Raw genomic sequence first — 23,850 nt, 5'->3', positions numbered from 1 at the left:
ATTTGCATGCATGAATTTAATGCTAGAGTATAAGGGGGTTTCACGTAAGAGTTATTCACTTATATTCACAAGTAGTGGAGGTTGCTAGTCACAATCGTGTTAAGTAAATCCTTGGTATGAGTCTCATGCGTTTCATAGTGATGAATGCCTTGTCAATGCTTATGATTTTCATAGAACTTAATGGCTTTTGATATGTATCTTTATCATGCGTTTCATATAGGGAACTTGAGAAAGATAATTTGGTTTAGATGCGTATTCCATCTAATTCAATGAAATAAGGAAAATCTGATGGTTAGTTGTGCGATGCAACTAACTTGGGGTGTTGTCATTCATAGTCTAAAGGAAAAATAACTGGAAATTGGTTTGTATGCATATATCATGTGTGGAGAAGGACCCTCTAACTAGCCTTTCACCCATTTATTTCACTTAAATTCGTTTTTCCAAAGTATTTTCTACAAAGTTTTTGTTTTAAGTTTTAAATTCGTCAAAAACAATCCCCCTTTCATTTAGTCTTGTTATTTGAGTCAAAATCTGTTTTCTTTGAGTCTTTTGAGTCAAGTTAAGGTTTATTTTCGTCCAAAACACTTGTTAGGTCTAAAATTGAGTCTTTTTAAGTGTTTGTTGTTGTTTTGAGTGTTTTAATTTAGTTTAGAGTCTATTTTAGTGTTTTTTTGAGTCTTAATTGTGTTGATTAGCATCCCTTCTAATCCCCGGCCTAAAACGATCCCTACTTTCATATACTACAATCACAGGGTTTTAATTTGAGTATTAGAATATTTCACATCAAAGGGGTCGATAAAACAAAACGTAAGTGGACCAATTATAAAATCATCGTTAAACATAATAACCCCTGTTTTGAGAACATATATAGTAAAAACTATATAATATTATTTACTACCATAATAGTAAAATCTTATCCAACAATACAATAAAAAACAATCAAGACTAGTTAAGAAATAATACCTCACTTCAATCAATGCCATGCTAGCATCTAATAACATACGTATAGCAAGCAGGAAAATACTAGCATCAACTAGTTAATCTCAATACCGGTAACAATCGTCAACCTTAGCATCTACTAAAATAAATATCACCTAAAAATAATCTACCGTTGAAGGTAGCTATACAAAAATATCACATGATGACCATGTGGTGAAAGTAGACCACTGATGATCTAAAGATATTATCAATATCATGACCAATCTCGTCAGAGACTAACATATTAATATGCATCCGCATATTTGGCATATATAAACACACATACATATATATATAATGTAAAAACGTTTTGGTTTTCGAAAGGGCCCACTCACAGGTAAGTAGAATGTCATTTGCAATTAAACTCCTTGCATGTATCTGTTCGATCCTCTAATAATCCTGTGATAGTCAACATAAGCTAAGTTAAGCTTAAAACATCCATTCATGGAACATTGCCCAAAACTACCTTTTAGGTGTTCAATTTGCAAAAATAGAAGGCACCACGTAATTTTAGAACACCGAAAAACCTAGGGTTGGGTCTTGGGTCTGTCACGCGTCTCCACTCATTGCTGTGCTTCGACCACGTGCCACCAGGTGTCACGTGCCGTCACGCACCAGGAAACACATGTCACTGTAGGCTACCGTCATCAGCAAACGCATCATCGTACTCGTCGCCGCGATTTGGCGAGTAGACGTCACACTCGCCGTCACCAGAGCCACATGCCGGTGCAGTGAGGATTTAAAATCAATTAATGGAATGGTATACCCAAACTCGGTTTAGGTGGATAAGAGGTCGAATTAACCTCGGATTCGAAGAGTTGAGCTCAGGGGAGATCGCCAGATTCTGGAATAGGAAGAACATGATGCTTGCAGGTCAAACTTGATTATCCTCAACCAAAATCCACATGCAACAAGGTAATTAATTACCTGGGTTCGATTTCAAAGGGGTCCGTGCACCCACAGCCACGAACTCGCTAGAGTTCGTCCGTTCACACTCGCCGTGAACTGGAAAATAGAGATTGAGGTGCATGCAGGGGTTAGGGCTCGAATAAGTGGTTCAAAACCTCATCTCAACTTTGAACTTGACGACATTTCGCCGGAGTTTGTCGTCGGAGCTGGGTTCCTAGCATAGAGAAGAGCTGAGGTCAAAACCCTCGAGTTTTGCCATAAAACCAACATCACAGATCATAGAACAACATGCATAACCCAGAAATATGAAGAAGGAACATAAGTCTCACCTGGGTTCGAGTTTTAGAGCTTTAGCTCTCGGCTTTAATGGTAGAGCATCCCAGTGATCCCACAGTGCTCCGATGGCACATGCAAGTGCATTGCAGGGTTCCTCAAGCCTCAGAGGTTGAAAATATGTGAATTTTGAGTTCGATTTGTGAGGGAGTTGAGGTGAGGGCTAGGTGAAGCTCTCGGAGCTTAGAAAGAGAAGGGGAGTGTTGAGAGTTAGAGGGAGAGAAAGATTTCAGAACATGAAGAGGGAGAAAGAGAAAGTGGGCCGGATGTGGGTTAAGTCCCACTTAAAATTATTTAAATAAAGTTACCCAATTGCCCTCCAAAGTAGTAAAATTAACAATTTGGTCCTCGTGGTCTCAATTTGAAAATCGATTTTGACGTTAACTAACGTATGAAAAATATAAATTATGAAACTTAAGAAAGTATGAGGGTTGAACTTTCGAGTCGAGGCTCAATAAATTATTTAAAACACCCACTCAGGTAAAATAGTTATTTCTCACATCTTGAAAATAAAATACAATATTTCAAAGTACAGGTTGTAACACCCTCAGCCCTCTCACGATCTCTCTCTTAGTGAGGTTGATTTGGATTGGTTTCTCGCATGTTGGAATCTCATTGTCTAGCTGTATAATTTCAATATCAAGTTCTATAGTCTCCATTGTGGTGTGCCTTTTAGTTTCCTAGGGTTTCTTCCTACGAATTTTATTTAAAGGAAAACTAATGAAAATGGTTTGAAAACTTTGAGTTTTAACGATAAGGACAAAATAAAGGATAAAGTGAATAGTATAGTATCAGGATTGACTTTTTAGTATAAAAATGTGATTTTTCGTTAAAGTGAACAGTACCGTGAGCTTTTCGTTAAAACTTCCTTTATTTAATTAATTATTTTTATTGATTTTTTGGTGCCTCTTGATGTTTGATTTCAATCATGTGTCCTACTTTTTGGGATTAGAAAATTTGATTTTGAACCGTTAAGCTTTGTTTTTGTTGCTGTTGTTTTGGTTGTTGGGCTCTGTTCGGATATGAGCTTTGTTTCGGCGTTCTGTGCATTTGCCTCTCATGAGCCTCACACTCACCACCACGGCTGCAGTCATGCGCACCACGACGACCACGGTCAGGGCAGTGGGCACGACCATGGCCACGATGAGGAGAGATTGTTGGCGACATCGAAACTTCTCAAGGAATTGACCGAGGAGGAAGACAAAAGTTGTATAGATTTGGATTTCATCAGCACGATCATGAGCATTTTGGTGCTCTGCAGCTATCAATTCTTGGTATTTCTTCTTAAATTTAATCATGGTTGAATTTTTTATTTTGTGGGTTTTATTCGAAATGGTGTATACTGTAAGAGGCACTTAACTAGTTTAATTTTCGTTATGCTGCTATTGATCATCTTTTAACCACTAGCACCGATCTGTACATCATCCTTATCCATGTCAAGCACAAAAATAATCGTAGGTATCCTCCATTTTCTCTGCTTCATGGTGAATCGGGTGATAATGATGAACATAGCATCTTCGTCCCGTACTGTACATATTGCGCTCGTAAAGGGGTTTGTACCTACATCATTTTCACCATAGATGTCACATCCCGGCCCGGGACGGATTACATCCCGGGCCCGCTCCACTATAGCACGATATTGTCCGTTTTGGGCTTACCATTCCCTCACGGTTTTGTTTTTGGGAACTCACGAGCAACTTCCCAGTGGGTCACCCATCATGGGATTGCTCTCGCGCGCTACTCGCTTAACTTCGGAGTTCCCATGGAACCCGAAGCCATTGAGCTCTCAAAAAACCTCGTGTTATGTAGGGATAGGAATATACATATAAGGATCACTCCTCTGGGTGATGTGGGATGTCACAATCCACCCCCCTTAGGGGCCCGACGTCCTTGTTGACACACTCGCGACCAGGGTTAGGCTCTAATACCGAATTGTCACATCCCGGCCTGGGGCGGATCATTTCCCGGGCCCGCTCCACCATCGTAGCATGATATTGTCCACTTTGGGCTTACCATTGCCTCACAGTATTGTTTTTGGGAACTCACGAGCAACTTCCCAGTGGGTCACCACCCATCATGGGATTGCTCTCGCGCGCTACTCGCTTAACTTCGGAGTTCTCATGTAACTCGAAGCCAGTGAGCTCCCAAAAGGCCTCGTGTTAGGTAGGGATGAGAATATACATATAAGGATCACTCCCCTGAGCGATGTGGGATGTCACAATAGATGTAGTCTACAATGTATTACGCATAATATCGCATACAGAGTCTAATACAGTTTGATTTGTTTTTTAATTTTAGGCACACGTGAAAGAGGTTATCCTTGATGATAGGGTTGCTAAAGCACTGTTGGAATATATCAATTGCAACTACCTCAATAGTATTGTAGTTGGTGCATCAATAAGGAATGCTCTTACAAGGTTTAAATCTCTCTCTCTCTCTCTCTCTAAGCTAAATTATGATGCTGTGGTTCTTCAAAGGAAATTCAAAATTGGGAAAGATGTGTCCGGTAGCCTTGTAAATTTGCACTAAAATTCTGTTCAGTATACGTGATTCAGAAATGGATGATGTTGTCAACAAGAACTGCAAAGAGGCATGTGCTTAATACTTCAGATCCACCAAGACAGCCATCCACTCAGGGACTCCCACCTCATATCCCAGTAATTGATTGCTTAGAATGTGGATTGAACTAATTGAAATTTTGAAGAGGCCAATTGGTGAGTACAAAAGAGTGGAAATTTTCATTTTGGTATTGATAGAAATGGTGAAAAGCATAGTGCAAAATTTGAAATCTGATTTGACAATCCAGAGTGCAAAAGTGCTGAATTAGTCATAACTAAAGCATCAGTCTTCTAAAAGAAAAAAAAACCTTTGTTTTATTTTGTTCCACATCACATTGTGTGTTTTTTTTTTGTTGCACCTAAAGTTCCATTATCTTTTATTCTTTATGCGTTGTTGTGTCCTACATAATGAACTAATATCAAATGTGTGAGTCTGTAACCGCATTCTTATTTATCGTTTATAGGTCTCTGGATTCATTCCTTGGGGTGCTCGCTTTCGATGAGGGCCTCCTTCATTTGCCTTATTATCTTACTATTGGAAGAAGGACAGCACGGCAAGCTGTATGTACAGACAGCACAGCAAGCATACAGCATGGCAAGCATGGGTAAAGGAAAGACAGCAAGGGTGTGCACTCTGGAAAGGAATGTGCATGTGATTGCTGACTCATGGACAGCAGGGAAAGGAATGTGCATGTGCATGTGTGCTGTTGCATCCGATTACAAGGGTGTAAAGCTTTCAGCTTTCTTTGTACATGGACAGCAGGGAAAAGAATGTGCATGTGCATGTGTGCTGTTGCATCCGATTACAAGTGTGTAGGGTGTAAAGCTTTCAGCTTCTTTTGTATATAAGTATGCCTTCCCATAAGGCTTTCCAAGAGAGAAAAAAAAATAAAAAAGGGATTACAATTCAAATCAGAAAAATTCAATATGGTATCAGAGAAGGAAAAATAACCTGCTTCTGCATTTCTTCCAACTGATCGTATTCCATCTCCGACATGGCGGAAGAGAATTCTTATTCGTTTGGAGATTCCCAGATACCTTCCTCCTCAACCGTGTCTGAGGTGGATGTCAATCCAAATCAAAGATTAAGCTCGGTCTTGTTAAATGAGTTTAATTACTTACCTTGGTCGAGAGCAGTGAGTCTTGCCCTAGGTGGAAGGTCCAAGCTAGGGTTCATAAATGGAAGCATCGAAGTTCCTGATGTTTCTTCACCAACTTATGAAATCTGGCTTTGCAAGGATCAGCTAGTTATGTCATGGCTCCTAAATTCCATAGAACGTAAACTAGCTGAAATATTCAGTTATTCTGAATCATCATTCAAACTATGGGAGACAGTCAAGGAGATGTATGGTAACCAGAACAATGCTGCATGTGTGTTTCAATTGAAGAAGAACATTTCCAACATACAACAAGAAGGAAAGCCCTTTGTTCAACTTCTAGGCAGCATGAAGAGCATGTGGAATGAGCTGGAAATGTATCGGCCTCACACAACTGAGGCGTCTTTACTGCTGAAAAGGGCATAAGAAGACAAGATATTCCAACTCTTGTCAAGTCTCGATTCAGGATACGAAGACCTACGAAGCCACATACTCATGAACCCCGAACTACCTTCCTTCACCAGCGTATGTGCAACAATCCAACGTGAAGAAGTACGAAGGAAAGTCATGAACACTGGCACAAAGACCAGTGTAACTGAAGCAAGGGCTTATCTAGCCAACGAAAGAAAATACAAAGTGAAGAATCCACACTTAAAGTGCCTACACTGTAACTATACTGGTCACGTTAAGGAGACATGCTGGATTTTACATCCAAAATTAAAGCCAGAGTTCATGAAGGATAACAAGGACTCACAAAGACTGAACCGTGCACCACATAGAGCCAACAATGCAACTACCTCAACCTCTCATAGGACTGATGCACTCAAGAGCTTCACTGCAAATCCAGCTGCACGCATAAATGAGTTTGCAGTGTATCTTCAAAGCAAGAAAAAAAGGATTAAGAGTGACCAAACGGTCAGCTTTGAAGATGGAAATTCAATAGCTTTGCTAGGCAAGTTTGCTGGATTTCTGACAGAAACACAACACATGGCCCAAGATGACATGCAAGGTATCATGACTGCTTTTAAAACTGCTCTTAATGTAAATATGATGCATGATTTGTGGATTGTTGATTCGGGTGCCACAGATCATATGACTAACCATGTTTCTAAGTTTCACAAGTTTGAAAAATTTTCAAAACCGTCTCAAGTCTCAACTGCCAATGGTGAGAGTTCTAAAGTTTTAGGGAAGGGAAATATCAACTTAATATCAGACAAAATTGAGTCAGTAGCCTTATTTGTTCCTTCTTTTCCATTTCAACTTCTATCTGTGGGAAAAATCACCAATACCTTAAATTGTTTGGCCATTTTCTTGATAAGTCACATTTTGCATGCATTTATATCTTCCTTACTTGGTGTCTTTGTGATTGTTTTGGATTAAACTAGTCGCGTTTTACATTGTTTTGTGTTAGTGTGCAGCCAAGGTGTAATAAGATCAATTGGAAGGCAAATGAAGGAAAATGGTGCAATTCGACCACATTGGGTGGTTCTAAACAAGGCAAAAACATGCAGATTTCTTATTATTCCACATGGCTTGTGCCGTGTACCTCCTTGCCTAAAACATTCAGCCATATTTCCACCAACAAACACAATCATGTCATGCAAATCCCATGTGGTTCCAAGTCAGATTATGCACTTCTAAAACATCAAAACATGCATTCACATGCATGTCCACAACCTGACCCGTGCATTCCATTTCCCTTCTTCACTTCTCTTTGCAGAAATCCACATGCACCTCAATTAAACATTCCATGCCATTTCAGCTCCACTTATGCCCATGCCGTGTGCTTTCTGCCATTCCCATAGTATTATAACCAATTTCAGGTTATCCCCTTCATGCTTGCAGACATTCCACATGTGTTTTGGATTAAATAAACCACACTTGCAGATCATGTCCATGCTTTGCAGGTATCACACTCAGAAACCCATCATTCCATCTGATTTATGCTCTGCCATCTGAGTTAAACAAATGTTAGATCCAATCTGAATGTTGGGGGATCACACACACTCTATTTGGCTCCATTTTCTGTCCATCATTCACCTAATTTTCGCCCTCTCCATTGCATTGCATTCTACATTCTTTTCCTTTCACAGAAACTGCTCATTTTCTCTCCCTTTCCCATCCGCAAGGTTCCTTCTTCATTTTCAGTCCATTACACACTCTAAAACCCCCCTACTTCACTCCATTCTCTGTCCATTTCTGTCCTAAGGGCAGAAACCATCCAAACCAAACCAATCTACTTCATCCGCACCACATTTGGAGAAGCAACACCAAGGAACTCTTCAAGGACTTCAACATCAGTTTTGCTTCAAGGGTTCATTCTTATCAATTCTATGTTCATTCATGTTTTATACTTTTATGTCAAATCTTTTGTAAACATGAATTGTAACTAAGCTTCCTCTAGGGATTCGATGTAACCTTGCAAAGTTTGCTATGTAATTAAGTTAGAATGCTCAGTTTGTCTACCTAGTTCTTGATTCATTCTCTGTTATAATTGTGAATTTGTGGGTTGATTTGTATGCTTGATCGCCATTTGAGTTAACCACAAGTTATTTAGCCAAGATTAAAACATACATCATGTCTAATATTGGTGGATTTGTGAATGAATGAAGGGAAAGATTGGCAAACATCCTGCCAAGTGTTCCCTTTGGTTTAGTGAACGTTTCTTGTGCATTACATACTCTAGATTATGAACCAAAGTTGCACATCACAATTAGGTTCAAGATTATAGACATTTGATCAAATCCACACATCATATGGTTGATCATATCCAAGTGAAACAAATTCAAGAAATTTGTAGATGAATGAGTATAAACCAACTTAACAAACATGGATTTAATTGAGCAATGGTGAAATCGAATCCCTAGTTTCATTTCCATTGATACTATCTCATTATATTGGTTGTTGATTCATTGATTTGTGTTTACTTCATTCTCTTAGGCTTTCAAGTTAAAACAACAAATCTGCATAGTTTGATTAGTTTGATTCAAATCTGCTTATTTAGACTAATTTGATTCATTTCTTAGATTTCTTGCAAACAAGTAGTTACATAGGTCCAATTAGTCCCTGTGGATTCGACACCCTTGCTTATGCCATTATACTAAATATATTCTTGCATTAGGAAGGAAATATACATCAACAAAAATGGCGCCGTTGCCGGGGACTGATTTCAGTCCCTTGTAATTGCTTGTTTGCTTGTTTGCTATTTTGATTAGTGTCAAGGTTCATAACTTGTCGATTTGATAATTGGAAGTTGATTTAAGTTGCATACATTTCAGGTGTGGAAAAGAATCCCTTAGCCATTCCATTATCCATTGGTTTACATCAACTTGCTTTACAATCTGCTTTTGTTATAATCTGACCATTTAATTGCATTTCGTCCAAATACAATTTCCCCCATATTTTGTTAGGTTTTAGGCTTAGAATCTGTCTTATCTTGTGTTTTGAAGCATTTTGAGTCAAGCTCAAACCTAATTTTCGTCCAAAATTGAGTTTAGTGTCAAAACTGCCCAGTTTGTGTTTTTAGGCAGTTTTGAGAGTTTTTAGCTTGTTTTGAGTCTTGTGAATCTGTTTTGTGTCCTTTGAGTCTTTGTTTTGTCCAAATTAGTTAGAAAGTGTTTTGAATTGTGTTTATAAGTGTTTTGATTCAAGTTTCCATCCAATTTCGTCCAAATTAGTGTAGGTGCTCAAAACTGCCCAGAAAGTGGTTTTTAGGCAATTTTGAGTCTTCTAGTTGCTGTTTTGGGTTTTAGGTTTGTTTAAGTGTTCTAAGCGTTTAGTTCCACATCCCTTGAGTCTTTTCAAACGTTTTTAAGTTTATTTTTGTTCTTTTCGTTGTTGTTTGCTTCTTGATTTTCATTCACACTTGTGTTACTTTGTTTCAGGTAGTATATGTCAAATAAACTTGTTGAGTTAGGCCAAAGAATTGAAAGATTAAAGGGCCACACTTTGGACAACCTTGTGCCATCAAGTTCATCCTTTAACCTTGAGGAAGAGGAAGGGACTTCACCTAGTTCAACAAGTAAAGGATCTGAGCAAGTTGATTGGGAAAGAGAAGAAGAGATGGCGGGCAACCTAGATGAGCTTAGAGCTTTGGAGGACTTTGCTCAACCAATCATACCAAATTCACCTTCATGCATCTTGCTGCCCTCAGAAGCTAGAAACTATGATCTCAAATCTTCACATTTCCATATGTTTCCCTCATTTTATGGCTTACCTAATGAAGACCCTTTAGCTCATATTAAAGAGTTTTACAATGTTGTGAGTGGTTTACCTTTGCAGGGAGTAAGTGAAGCAAATTTGAGGATGAGAGTGTTTCCTTACACCTTGAAAGATAGGGCCAAGAGTTGGTTGATGACTCTAACACCAGGTTCCCTCACTACATGGGATGCCGTGGCTAAGAAGTTCTTGGAGAAGTTCTTTTCCACTCAAAAGACAGCCACATTAAGGGGACAAATCTTCAACTTCAAACAAGATGATGGAGAACCTTTCAATGAGTGTTGGGAGCGTTTTAAAGGCCTCTTGATACAATGTCCACACCATGGGTTACCTTTTCATTTACAAATGCAAATTTTCTATGATGGACTAACCCAAAATTGTCAATCAACTGTGGATAATGCAGCAGGTGGAGCATTGAAGAAAAAGAATGCTCAAGAGTCATATAACATTTATGAGATGTTGGGGTCTAATGCTCAACACAAAGATTTAAGGGGTAAGAAAGTTGGAGTTTATGAAACAAGTTCTAACCATGAGCTTTTGTTGCAGGTAGCTAACCTAGAAAGGAAGCTTGAATCCGTGCTCAACATGGTGCCAAAAGCTAATGAAGTGTGTGCCATTTGCAACATACCAAGCCATCCTACTCACCAATGTCCATCTAGGGAAGCTTACCCCGAGTATGTTCAAGAACAAGTGAACCTCATGAATTCTTACAACCAAAGACCAAGGAATGATATGTATTCCAACACATATAACCCGAGTTGGAGAGATCATCCCAACTTTTCATGGAAGAACAACAATCCAATCCAAAATTTCCAACCAAAACCTGCCCCTAGTCTAGAGGATACGGTTAAATTGTTAGCCCAAAACACCTTGCAATTCCAACAGTCCACAAATAGCACTCTCCAACAACATTCAGCAGCCCTAACCAAAATGGAGACACAATTGGGGCAGATTGCAGATGCCTTGAACCAAAGAGAGGTTAGGAAGTTTCCAAGCCAACCCGTGATACTCCAAAGGAACCAAGAGCAAGCCAAAGCAATCACTACACTTAGAAGTGGTAAGGTTATTGATAATAGAGTTGGCAATGAAGTTACTAATGAATATGATCATGTGAATGCAGGTGTCACTCAAGGAGACAATGAGAAATCAATTGAGGAACCAAGCCATGCCACTTCCTCACTAGAAGCACCAAATCTTCACAAGGCCGAGAAACCATACACTCCACCAATACCATTCCCTGGAAGACTTGCCAAGAGCAAGCAGGATAAGTCATTCAAAGAAATTTTTGATATACTAAGCAAAGTGAATGTTAACTTACCTTTGCTTGATGTCATTAGGAACATGCCGGCATATGGGAAGTTCTTCAAGGAGTTAAACAGTTACAAAAGGAAGTATGGACCCCATGAGAAGGTTGTGGTGTCTGAGAATGTGAGTGCAGTTTTGCAAAGAAAACTTCCACCAAAGCTCAAGGATCCAGGCAGTTTCTCTATCAACATCACCATAGGGGACAAGAAAGTAGAGAAGGCAATGCTTGATTTGGGTGCTAGCATCAACTTAATGCCTTATTCAGTGTACCTTCAACTAGGTTTGGGAGATTTGAAAGCCACCACCATTTCATTACAACTTGCAGACAGATCAGTTAAATATCCAAGAGGTATAGTTGAAGATATCCTAGTTCAAGTTGATAAACTAATATTGCCTGCAGATTTTGTAGTGTTGGACATGGAAGAAGCTCCTATACATGATCGTGAGTTGCCAATATTGCTTGGGAGACCTTTCATGGCCACGGCCAAGGCCATCATTGATGTGCAAAATGGACTCCTCACTATGACAGTGTTAGGAGAGACAGTTCAATTCAAAGTGTTTGAATCTCTTTCTCATCCTTCGTCATCTCTTGATTGTTATGCCATTGATGTGCTTGATTCACTTGTTTTCTCTAAGTTCTTGCAGGCACAATCGGATGAACCATTGCAAACTGTTTTGAGTCAATCTCAAGATGAGTTTGATGAGGAAGATGCACTCATGGAAGAAGTAGCTGCTTTGGAAGCATTAGCATTGTATCCTTTCAATGTTTCACCTCGTTTTGAGCCTTTAGAATCATCAATGTCACATCTAACTCCTTCTAATGTTAAAGCACCAAAACTTGAACTTAAACCACTTCCACCACATCTAAAATATGCATATCTAGCTGAATTTGAAACTCATCCAATTATCATAGCTTCTGATCTCACCCCAAATGAAGAAGATAAACTAATTAGGGTGTTAAAAGAGTTCAAATCTGTTTTTGGTTGGTCTATTGCAGATATCAAGGGAATAAGCCCTACCATGTGCATGCATAGGATCCTTTTGGAGGAAGGAGCAAAAACAAGCCGTGAGCCACAAAGAAGGCTCAATCCACACATGAAGGAAGTTGTTAGGAATGAGGTGTTAAAATTGTTAGATGTGGGGATCATATATCCCATTTCTGATAGCAAATGGGTGAGTGCTATTCAGGTGGTGCCTAAGAAGGTGGGAATCACTGTGATGAGGAATGAAAACAATGGGCTTGTGACCACCAAGCCCACGGCCAGTTGGCGTGTTTGCACCGATTACAGGAAGTTGAATTCTAGCACTAGAAAAGATTACTTTCCTATGCCTTTCATAGATCAAATGCTTGAGAGATTGGCGGGTTACTCACACTATTGTTTTCTTGATGGTTACTCAGGTTACAATCAAATTGCAATCGCTCCGGAGGATCAAGAGAAAACAACCTTTACTTGCCCCTTTGGCACATTTGCATACAGGAGAATGCCTTTTGGACTTTGCAATGCTCCAGCAACATTCCAAAGATGTATGTTGGCCATCTTCTCTGACATGGTAGAAAGGTTCATTGAGGTATTTATGGATGACTTCTCAGTGTTTGGTTCCTCTTTTGATGAATGTCTTAACCATCTCTCTTTAGTACTTCAAAGATGCCAGGAAACAAATTTGGTTCTCAATTGGGAAAAGTGCCAATTCATGGTGAAACAAGGAATTGTGTTGGGACATGTAATCTCTAGCAAAGGAATGGAGGTAGACAAAGCCAAAATTGACGTCATCACCAATATGGTAGCCCCCACCACTGTGAAGGGAGTAAGAAGTTTTTTGGGCCATGCGGGTTTTTATCGTCGTTTCATTAAGAACTTTTCAATGATCACCCGTCCATTATGCAATCTGTTAGCTAAAGATGTTGTATTTCATTTTGATAAGGCTTGTATGGATGCATTCAATACTTTGAAAAATGAACTAACCTCGGCCCCTATTATTATGGCACCAGATTGGTCGTTACCTTTTGAATTGATGTGTGATGCCTCTGACTATGCTATTGGTGCAGTTTTAGGGCAAAGGGTGAACAAGCTTCCACATGTGATCTACTATGCAAGCCGGACTCTGCATGATGCTCAACTTAACTATTCCACAACTGAAAAGGAGTTGCTTGCTGTTGTTTTTGCCTTAGAAAAGTTTAGGTCATATCTTGTGGGATCTAAAGTTATTGTGTTTTCTGATCATGCAGCCATTAGGTATTTGATGACAAAGAAAGATGCTAAACCACGCTTGATTAGATGGATACTCTTACTACAAGAGTTTGACTTGGAAATTCGAGATAAGAAGGGCAGTGATAATGTTGTGGCTGACCATTTGTCCAGGCTTAATGAAAACCATGGAGTGGGACAACCCTTGCCCCTAAATGAATCATTTCCAGATGAACAACTCTTTGTTGTTCAAGAAAAAGAACCATGGTATGCGGACTTTGTGAATTATCTTGCTTGTGGTATAATGAGAAATGACCTTTCTTTTCAGGAAAGAAAGAAGTTCCTTGCCATGGTAAAGCACTACGTTTGGGACGAACCATATTTGTTTAAATATTGCCCTGATCAAATCATTAGGAGATGTGTCCCAGAAAGTGAGCAACAAAGCATTCTAACGTTTAGCCACACATTGGCATGTGGAGGCCATTTTGGTGCCAAAAAGACATCGCTAAAGGTTTTACAATCTGGTTTCTTTTGGCCTACTTTATTCAAAGATGCTTTTGATTTTTGTTCTAAGTGTGATAGGTGCCAGAAAATGGGGAACATTAGCCGAAGAAATGAGATGCCATTGAACAACATTTTGGTGGTAGAACTCTTTGATGTTTGGGGAATTGACTTCATGGGACCATTTCCATCCTCTTTTGGCTACTTATACATATTAGTGGCAGTGGATTACGTATCCAAATGGGTTGAAGCCATTGCTACAAGAACTAATGATCATAAGGTTGTGTTGAGTTTTATTAAAGATGTGATTTTTTGTAGGTTTGGAACCCCAAGAGCTATTATTAGTGATGGTGGCAGCCATTTCTGCAACAAACCTTTTGAATCCTTGATGAAGAAGTACAACATCAATCACAAAGTGGCAACCCCGTACCATCCTCAAACCTCAGGACAAGTGGAGATTAGCAATAGGGAGATCAAGAACATTTTGATGAAGACTGTGAGCCCTACAAGGAAGGATTGGTCATTGAGGTTAAATGATGCATTATGGGCATATAGAACAGCATACAAGACCCCCATTGGCATGAGTCCTTATCGCCTTGTGTTTGGGAAAGCTTGTCATTTGCCAATGGAGCTTGAACACCGTGCATATTGGGCCATCAAGAAGTTCAACTTTGATTACAAGGATGCTGGAGTAGCAAGGAAGCTCCAACTTAATGAGTTGGAAGAGCTTAGAAATGAGGCATATGAGAATGCCAAAATCTACAAGGAACAGACTAAGCTCTATCATGACAAGGCCATCCTAAGGAAGGAGTTTCACCAAGGTATGAAAGTACTTTTGTTTGACTCACGTTTGAGACTTTTTCCAGGAAAATTGAAGTCTAGGTGGGTGGGACCATTCAAAGTCTTGCAAACATTTCCCCATGGAGCTGTGGAGATAGAGAACATGAAGAATGACACCTCTTTTAAAGTCAACGGGCAGCGATTGAAACCATATTTGGATAAAGTGGATGAAGAGCAAGTGTATCAAGTCGTAGATGTTCTTGAATTTTCAACACCATGAACAAGCTACCATGTCTTGCCTAGACATTAAATAAAGCGCTTGCTAGGAGGCAACCTAGTGTGGTTTGTGTTCTTTCTTTATGTTGTGTTTATTTTGTTGCCATTCCATTTTCTTTGCCTACTTACATTGCATACAATTTTAAACATCGAGGACAATGTTTAGTTTAGGTTTGGGGGTGGTTTGGAAGTTTTGTGTTGTGTTTGTGCCTATTTGAAGTGTTAGTGTTGGTTAAAAGTGTTTTTGCATGCTAATACGAATGTATATGAGGACTATGTTTGAAAACAAACAATTGGGTTGCTATGGAAAAGAGTTGCATCTTGTTGTCATTTATAAAGCTATAACTCTTGAAATTATGATGATAGAGGTACCATACTCAAATTCTGGAAGAAGAATAGTGGAGACTACCCTAGTGAGTTATTTTGAGCCTAAATGCTTCTTTGAGAGGGTTTAAAGTGTTTCTACTCCTATCTCTTTCTTTCAATTTCACTTTAAATGATCTCATTACTTCTATTTTGATTGGATACTAAGAATTACTCTCTTTGCAGATACCATGTGTTTAGTATCATTCGTGAATGAACTCAATGAGATGATTTTAGGCTATGCATGTTTAACTACTAAAAGGCTTAAATCCTACCCATTTGTGTGTTCCATTCACCCTCGTTGCAGCCAAACACTTTAGCCCAATTCTTTCATCACCCACACCATACTCTACCCATTCTAGCCCATTACAAGCCATACCTTATAGTTTGGGGAATACCAATGTGATGAAGACTAAGGGCAGATTGAGTTATAGAACAAGATTGTGGCATGTACCGAGGGCGCCTATGTTGAAGATGCTTCTAAAAAAAAAAAAAAAGGGTTATAAAAAAAAAAAGAAGAGAATTAAAATGGATACAAGTTCCAAATCTCCTCATTATAAGACATAGGGCCTGGATGCCAAAAACAAAGAAGAAAGAAAGCAAATGCAAGTGAAGAGCATGATCCTCAAGAACACTTTGGTATGCCCCAAGCTCTAGTATTTCATATCAAGTCTTTCATAACCTATACCCTAAGCCTTGCATTACAACCTTGAGAAAGACCTAGCTGATCATTGAGGATGTATTCATGGGTGATGGTAAGTGTGTGTGTTATCTATATTCTTAGCATTTGATTCATTTCATGAGATCTACTCAGAAACTGTGCTTCCATTTCAGATTTCATATGTGAGAATTTTGATTTCCTTTACATAATTTCACTCATATATGTTGTTGAGAGACTAAACCTTAGGATCTGAGTGAAAATTTGAGTGAAATCTGTGAGGAGTAGAGTTGAGGCGAATTCTGTCTTAAGCATTTGGGTATGGTGACTTTGAAGTCGTAAGACATGGAGAAATATCTTTATACGTTACAATTGATACGATTCTTTGAAGTGGCAATCTTTTGAGTTGAATGAATGACAAAATCTTCATTGGTTCTTATTAGTTTGTTTAAAGCATGTTTTAACCAAGTTGTTTGCAGATTTTGTAAATGTTTGTGGGTGTCATCACTGTAAACCCTCAGGAGACACAACTCCTCCAACTAGGGACACCTAGGGGTTCAAAGGCTTGTTGCACATGCTCAGTGCAATCGTTTAGCCAGCGAAAGTGGTTTAGTTAGATGTTTGAGTTTTGTGTGTTTTAGTTTTAAGTTTGCTCGAGGACTAGCAAAAACTAGGTTTGGGGGTATTTGATAAGTCACATTTTGCATGCATTTATATCTTCCTTACTTGGTGTCTTTGTGATTGTTTTGGATTAAACTAGTCGCGTTTTACATTGTTTTGTGTTAGTGTGCAGCCAAGGTGTAATAAGATCAATTGGAAGGCAAATGAAGGAAAATGGTGCAATTCGACCACATTGGGTGGTTCTAAACAAGGCAAAAACATGCAGATTTCTTATTATTCCACATGGCTTGTGCCGTGTACCTCCTTGCCTAAAACATTCAGCCATATTTCCACCAACAAACACAATCATGTCATGCAAATCCCATGTGGTTCCAAGTCAGATTATGCACTTCTAAAACATCAAAACATGCATTCACATGCATGTCCACAACCTGACCCGTGCATTCCATTTCCCTTCTTCACTTCTCTTTGCAGAAATCCACATGCACCTCAATTAAACATTCCATGCCATTTCAGCTCCACTTATGCCCATGCCGTGTGCTTTCTGCCATTCCCATAGTATTATAACCAATTTCAGGTTATCCCCTTCATGCTTGCAGACATTCCACATGTGTTTTGGATTAAATAAACCACACTTGCAGATCATGTCCATGCTTTGCAGGTATCACACTCAGAAACCCATCATTCCATCTGATTTATGCTCTGCCATCTGAGTTAAACAAATGTTAGATCCAATCTGAATGTTGGGGGATCACACACACTCTATTTGGCTCCATTTTCTGTCCATCATTCACCTAATTTTCGCCCTCTCCATTGCATTGCATTCTACATTCTTTTCCTTTCACAGAAACTGCTCATTTTCTCTCCCTTTCCCATCCGCAAGGTTCCTTCTTCATTTTCAGTCCATTACACACTCTAAAACCCCCCTACTTCACTCCATTCTCTGTCCATTTCTGTCCTAAGGGCAGAAACCATCCAAACCAAACCAATCTACTTCATCCGCACCACATTTGGAGAAGCAACACCAAGGAACTCTTCAAGGACTTCAACATCAGTTTTGCTTCAAGGGTTCATTCTTATCAATTCTATGTTCATTCATGTTTTATACTTTTATGTCAAATCTTTTGTAAACATGAATTGTAACTAAGCTTCCTCTAGGGATTCGATGTAACCTTGCAAAGTTTGCTATGTAATTAAGTTAGAATGCTCAGTTTGTCTACCTAGTTCTTGATTCATTCTCTGTTATAATTGTGAATTTGTGGGTTGATTTGTATGCTTGATCGCCATTTGAGTTAACCACAAGTTATTTAGCCAAGATTAAAACATACATCATGTCTAATATTGGTGGATTTGTGAATGAATGAAGGGAAAGATTGGCAAACATCCTGCCAAGTGTTCCCTTTGGTTTAGTGAACGTTTCTTGTGCATTACATACTCTAGATTATGAACCAAAGTTGCACATCACAATTAGGTTCAAGATTATAGACATTTGATCAAATCCACACATCATATGGTTGATCATATCCAAGTGAAACAAATTCAAGAAATTTGTAGATGAATGAGTATAAACCAACTTAACAAACATGGATTTAATTGAGCAATGGTGAAATCGAATCCCTAGTTTCATTTCCATTGATACTATCTCATTATATTGGTTGTTGATTCATTGATTTGTGTTTACTTCATTCTCTTAGGCTTTCAAGTTAAAACAACAAATCTGCATAGTTTGATTAGTTTGATTCAAATCTGCCTATTTAGACTAGTTTGATTCATTTCTTAGATTTCTTGCAAACAAGTAGTTACATAGGTCCAATTAGTCCCTGTGGATTCGACACCCTTGCTTATGCCATTATACTAAATATATTCTTGCATTAGGAAGGAAATATACATCAACATTTCTCTCCTCACAATGTCATTTTTCAGGATTGCCTCACCAAGAAGACGATTGGTGAAGGGTTTTACCTAGATGGCCTCTATTACATATCAAAAAACAGTCCCAGAGGATTTCAAGCCAAGTCCAGTCCATCCCAAGATAGTCAATTATGGCATCAACGTTTAGCTCATCCTTCCCAACCTGTTTTGTCTTCCTTGTTTCCAAACTTAGGGAATGATTTAATTTCGTGTGAAACATGTCATTTGTCTAAAGCCACCAGATTGTCTTTTACCTCATCCTTATCTAGGACTAGTAAAGTTTTCGAACTAGTTCACTCAGATGTATGGGGACTAACGTTTGAATCTTTTGATGGTTATAAGTATTATGTAACTTTTGTCGATGATTTCTCTAGAGCCACATGGTTGTACCTTTTAAAGTCTAAGAGTGAAGTGATTGAAGTTTTTAAGGATTTTCACAATCTTGTTAAGAAACATTTTTCCTCTCAAATTCAAACCTTAAGATCTGACAATGGCACCGAATATATGTCCCATATCATGTCATTATATTTGAGCAAGCATGGTATCATGCATTAAACAAGTTGTGTCGGCACACCTCAACAAAATGGTGTAGCTGAAAGGAAAAATCGTGACATTCTGGAAAAAACGAGAGCATTAATGTTACAAATGAACGTACCAAAGAGATTTTGGTCACAAGGAGTCATGGCGGCTGTGTACATCATCAATAGACTTCCTAGCCGGGTCTTGGGGTTTAAATCTCCACTTGAAGTCATGAAAGGAAGAAAAATCGACCTTTCACATCTTAGAGTCTTTAGCTGTGTCTGTTTTGTTCATATACAGTCACACCATCGAGATAAGTTGGACCCTAGAGCTCTCAAATGTATTTTTCTTGGGTATTCATCAACACAAAAAGGATATAAGTGCTATGATCCTCAACTAAGAAAAATAATTGTATCTAAAGATGTACGATTCCATGAAGCTAACCCTTTTTTCAGCAAATCACATGAAGCCACAAGTCAGGGGGAGTGCATCTTAGACCTAATTCCTCTACCAAGAATCTGTACTTCTACACCTCCCATTGAAGTCAATAATGAAGGTACTCATCCTGATAATTCTGTGCATGATGATGACTCGGTGCATGATGATGACAACGGCAACACAGAAAATCCTCAAGGTGTGGATGACAATTTGAACGAGGATGAGACAAACCTCCTAGTACCTCGACGCAATCCTCGGCGTGATAGACAACCTCCCACAAGGTTTCAAGATTTTGTCACATATAAACCGAGGCATCCAATTTCAAATTGCGTGTCGTATCAAAAGGTAACTCCATCTCATGCTGCCTTTCTTAACAACATTTCAAGTCACAGTGAGCCTCAAAACTTTTATGAGGCTAATAATCAAGTTGTGTGGAAAGAAGCAATGAGAGATGAACTCAAAGCACTAGACCAACACAAAACCTGGAGCATCACCAAACTTCCACAAGGAAAAAAGGCAGTGGGCTGTAAGTGGATCTATAAGATCAAGTTTAATTCTAATGGTTCGATTGAGAGGCATAAAGCCAGGCTGGTGGCTCGAGGATTCACTCAAACATTTGAGGTGGATTACAAGGAAACATTTGCTCCTGTTGCAAAAATGAATTCAGTAAGGGTTCTATTGTCTGTTGCCGTCAATAAAGGTTGGTCTATGTATCAAATGGACGTGAAGAACGCCTTTCTACATGGTGATCTTGAAGAAAAAGTCTATATGAGATTGCCACCTGGACACCCTCAAAGCCAAGAGCCTAATTTGGTGTGTAAGTTACATAAGTCAATTTATGGACTGAAGCAATCACCACGTGCTTGGTATGCAAAACTAAGTACCGTTCTTCATAGCATTGGTTTCAAAAGGAGTAATGCAGATTCATCATTATTTGTTCGCACAAGAACTGCAAGCAAATTAGTTGTGTTGATATATGTGGATGACTTAATAATTACAGGTGATAATGCTGCTGAAATCACCACACACAAACAGTCACTTCAACAACAATTTGGGGTTAAAGATCTTGGGGTGTTGAAGTATTTTCTTGGAATCGAAATGGCATCTTCTTACAAGGGACTATTTCTTAATCAACGAAAGTACGTCATGGACCTACTTAAAGATGCCAATATGAGTGATGCCAAGCCTGCACTTACCCCTCTTGATAGCAAGCTCAAGCTTGACTTGGGAGGCACGCCACTCTCGGATATCAGCTTATATCAGAGGCTTGTCGGCAAGCTGATCTACCTAACGATCACCAGACCAGACATCTCACATTCAGTAAGTATTGCTAGTCAGTTCATGCACTCTCCCACCATCGAGCATCTGAACCTTGTCAAAAGAATCTTACGTTACTTAAAAGGGTCTGTTGGTCGTGGCATCCTCATGGCAAAGAATGACAACACTCAAATCATAGGGTACTGTGATGCTGATTGGGCAGGAAACGCAATCGATCGCAAGTCCACCGCTGGTTATTGTACCTTTGTTGGTGGAAACCTGGTCACGTGGAAGAGCAAGAAACAAACTGTCATCGCAAGATCAAGTGCCGAAGCTGAATATCGTGCAATGGCCTCAACCGCGTGTGAGCTGATATGGCTAAAAGGACTTTTATGTGACTTAGGTGTGTTCACAGCTCAACCAATGACCTTATTTTGTGACAACCAGGCTGCCATGCACATAGCATCAAACCCCGTCTTTCACGAGAGGACGAAGCATATTGAAGTTGACTGTCACTATGTCCGTGAACAAGTACAGTCGCAGGTGATTCAGACACATTATGTAAAAAGCTTCGATCAGCTGGCTGATATATTCACCAAACCTCTGGCTTCTCATCAGTTTCAAAGACTCATCTCCAAGCTTGGATCCATCAACCTACTGGATCCAGCTTGAGGGGGAGTATTGGAAGAAGGACAGCACGGCAAGCTATATGTACAGACAGCACAGCAAGCATACATCACGGCAAGCATGGGTAAAGGAAAGACAGCAAGGGTGTGCACTCTGGAAAGGAATGTGCATGTGATTGCTGACTCATGGACAGCAGGGAAAGGAATGTGCATGTGCATGTGTATTGTTGCATCCGATTACAAGGGTGTAAAGCTTTCAGCTTTCTTTGTACATGGACAGCAGGGAAAGGAATGTGCATGTGCATGTGTGCTGTTGCATCCGATTACAAGTGTGTAGGGTGTAAAGCTTTCAGCTTCTTTTGTATATAAGTATGCCTTCCCATAAGGCTTTCCAAGAGAGAAAAAAAAAAATAAAAAAGGGATTACAATTCAAATCAGAAAAATTCAATACTTACCAATTATATCTGGTAAGTGACTCAATTGTTACTTGCATAATCTTTTTATTGACGATGGCGATGCCTTTGCTTCCAAGAAGCCTTTGTCCATGACCAGAACTGAATTTATTCCCTTATTGCAGTGCAGGGAACTGACTTCATTGATTTAATTAGCATCCAGGATGAAACCTTTCTTATAAAAAATCAGAAATTCTTGGTGAACTGTACTGCACTCTTTTCTGGGGACTTTGATTATCTTTCCAATTAGTTGAGGTGGTGATAAGTCGATATTATACTATATATTTCACCCCTAATCTTAGTAATAATTTATTGTTTATTTTGATGAGATTTTGATACTTTGAGTTATATTTCTATAAGACATTCGACTTCCTCTTGATCATAGAGTAATCAAATGGATGAATTTTGGAGAGATTCTAGTTGGAGGATGTTCATGAGTCTTTCAAGATGATTATATTAAAGTTTCAAATTTTTCTACGTAGTCGTTTGACCGTGGCAATGAAATAAAAGCCCAAGGTACAGCTTTTCCAGATTGACATTTTTGTACATTTTGGGTGTTTTGGAGGTCAAGATGGCATATTTTGAAGAAGATTCCTTCTAAAAATGTGCAGGGGATGTCTTCGGCTTTTGAAAGAGACCTTTTGGAAGCAAATCAGAGTTGATTTGGTCAGTCAAAAGTCTTATATTCTGAGAAGTCCAAATTTCAGTTTGAATAGGAAATTTTTTATTTTTTGCTTTATTATTTTATTATGTTTCCTAGTTTTATTCCAAGGCCTTTTAGGATTTTATTTTGTAGTATTATAAATAAAGATATTTAGCCATTAGGGTATTAGAGATGAAAAGAGAAGAAGGGAGGAAGAGGAGGAGACGCACTACTTCAGAGATCCTTTGACAATTCAAGTTCATTTTCAAGGGGTTTTCTTTCCATATTCTTAAGAATATTTTGTTTTATGATTATTCATAACTAATTTCTTTTAGTGGGGCAAAACTTGGAGCCTTAGTAAGAATATGTAATTTCTTTTCAATTTACTTATGATATTATGCATGCATGTTTTGAATTATTAATCACCGTTTTAAACTATCTAAAATGTCTTAGTGATTTGCGACTATTAGGATATTTAGAAAAGTAATTTGATGCAATTTTGGTTAGAAGGTTCCCTGAAATTGGTGCTGACTTCTTGTGGTTAATAATTGTAGTTTCACTTAGGATGAAAATCACGTCTTAAGGGTTTCATGGTTTTTCATAAAACTTAATGAGTCTTTCATGTTCATATTTGATCCGAATGTCCGGACATATTGCATGTTAGATATACGTTCTATTTTGGAGGTTCCAAGTAGAATATATATTAGGAAAACCTAACCTTCAAAATATGCATGGGTAATTCATAAGTAATTAGAAGAACTACGTAGGATTGTTAAGGTGACGGCGAAACCCTAGTGCTTTTACAAATAGTGTTTCTTTAAATTGATTTTCTTTAAATGGGTTTCTAGTTGATTTATTTAATTGTCTTTATTTTAAATTTTTTTATTTATTATTAACGATGCTTTAGATAAAGTCGTAATTTTGTCGTAAATAGTATTTGTGACGATCATTTTGCGTAGTATATAGTTGTCAAAACATTTGCAACATAGGTTAGTTGCCTGTCCGTCCTGTCGCTAAATAATTTTCTCAACCAAATGAAAGAACATCGACTAAAAAAGAAAATTCGTATACACGTAAAAAAGAAGCAAACCACCCATAAATGGGGCAAAGGGAAAAAGAGTCCGAATAAAGGAAGGGACACACCCCCATCCTGGCTAGGATAAATGAAGATTGAAGAATCTACGGGTGCGTCAGGTGCTGAATCATCGCTGCTATAAGATT

General features: G+C 38.7%; 1 protein-coding gene and 1 non-coding gene across 2 annotated transcripts; one reads left to right on the top strand and one right to left on the bottom strand.

The window, feature by feature from the left end:
• Nucleotides 1-3,231: 3,231 nt before the first annotated feature.
• LOC148698551 (uncharacterized) lies at nucleotides 3,232-5,311 on the top strand. The gene is made up of 4 exons (XM_088677134.1): nucleotides 3,232-3,494; nucleotides 4,519-4,637; nucleotides 4,762-4,934; nucleotides 5,243-5,311. Exons 1-3 carry the CDS (start codon nucleotides 3,243-3,245, stop codon nucleotides 4,820-4,822), a joined length of 432 nt encoding a protein of 143 aa, XP_088533260.1. The 5' UTR covers nucleotides 3,232-3,242; the 3' UTR covers nucleotides 4,823-4,934; nucleotides 5,243-5,311.
• A 5,000-nt stretch (nucleotides 5,312-10,311) lies between these two features.
• Nucleotides 10,312-10,422, bottom strand: LOC148698550 (small nucleolar RNA R71). The gene has a single exon (XR_015960253.1). It is a non-coding gene; the product is annotated as a small nucleolar RNA R71 (small nucleolar RNA).
• Nucleotides 10,423-23,850: the final 13,428 nt, after the last annotated feature.

The sequence above is a fragment of the Pyrus communis genome, chromosome 2 (genome assembly GCF_041283825.1).
Source record: "Pyrus communis isolate YQ-2024b chromosome 2, ASM4128382v1, whole genome shotgun sequence".
Taxonomy (NCBI): domain Eukaryota; kingdom Viridiplantae; phylum Streptophyta; class Magnoliopsida; order Rosales; family Rosaceae; genus Pyrus; species Pyrus communis.
The sequence above is the reverse complement of the archived record's forward strand: the minus strand, read 5'-3'. Positions and strand labels throughout refer to the sequence as shown.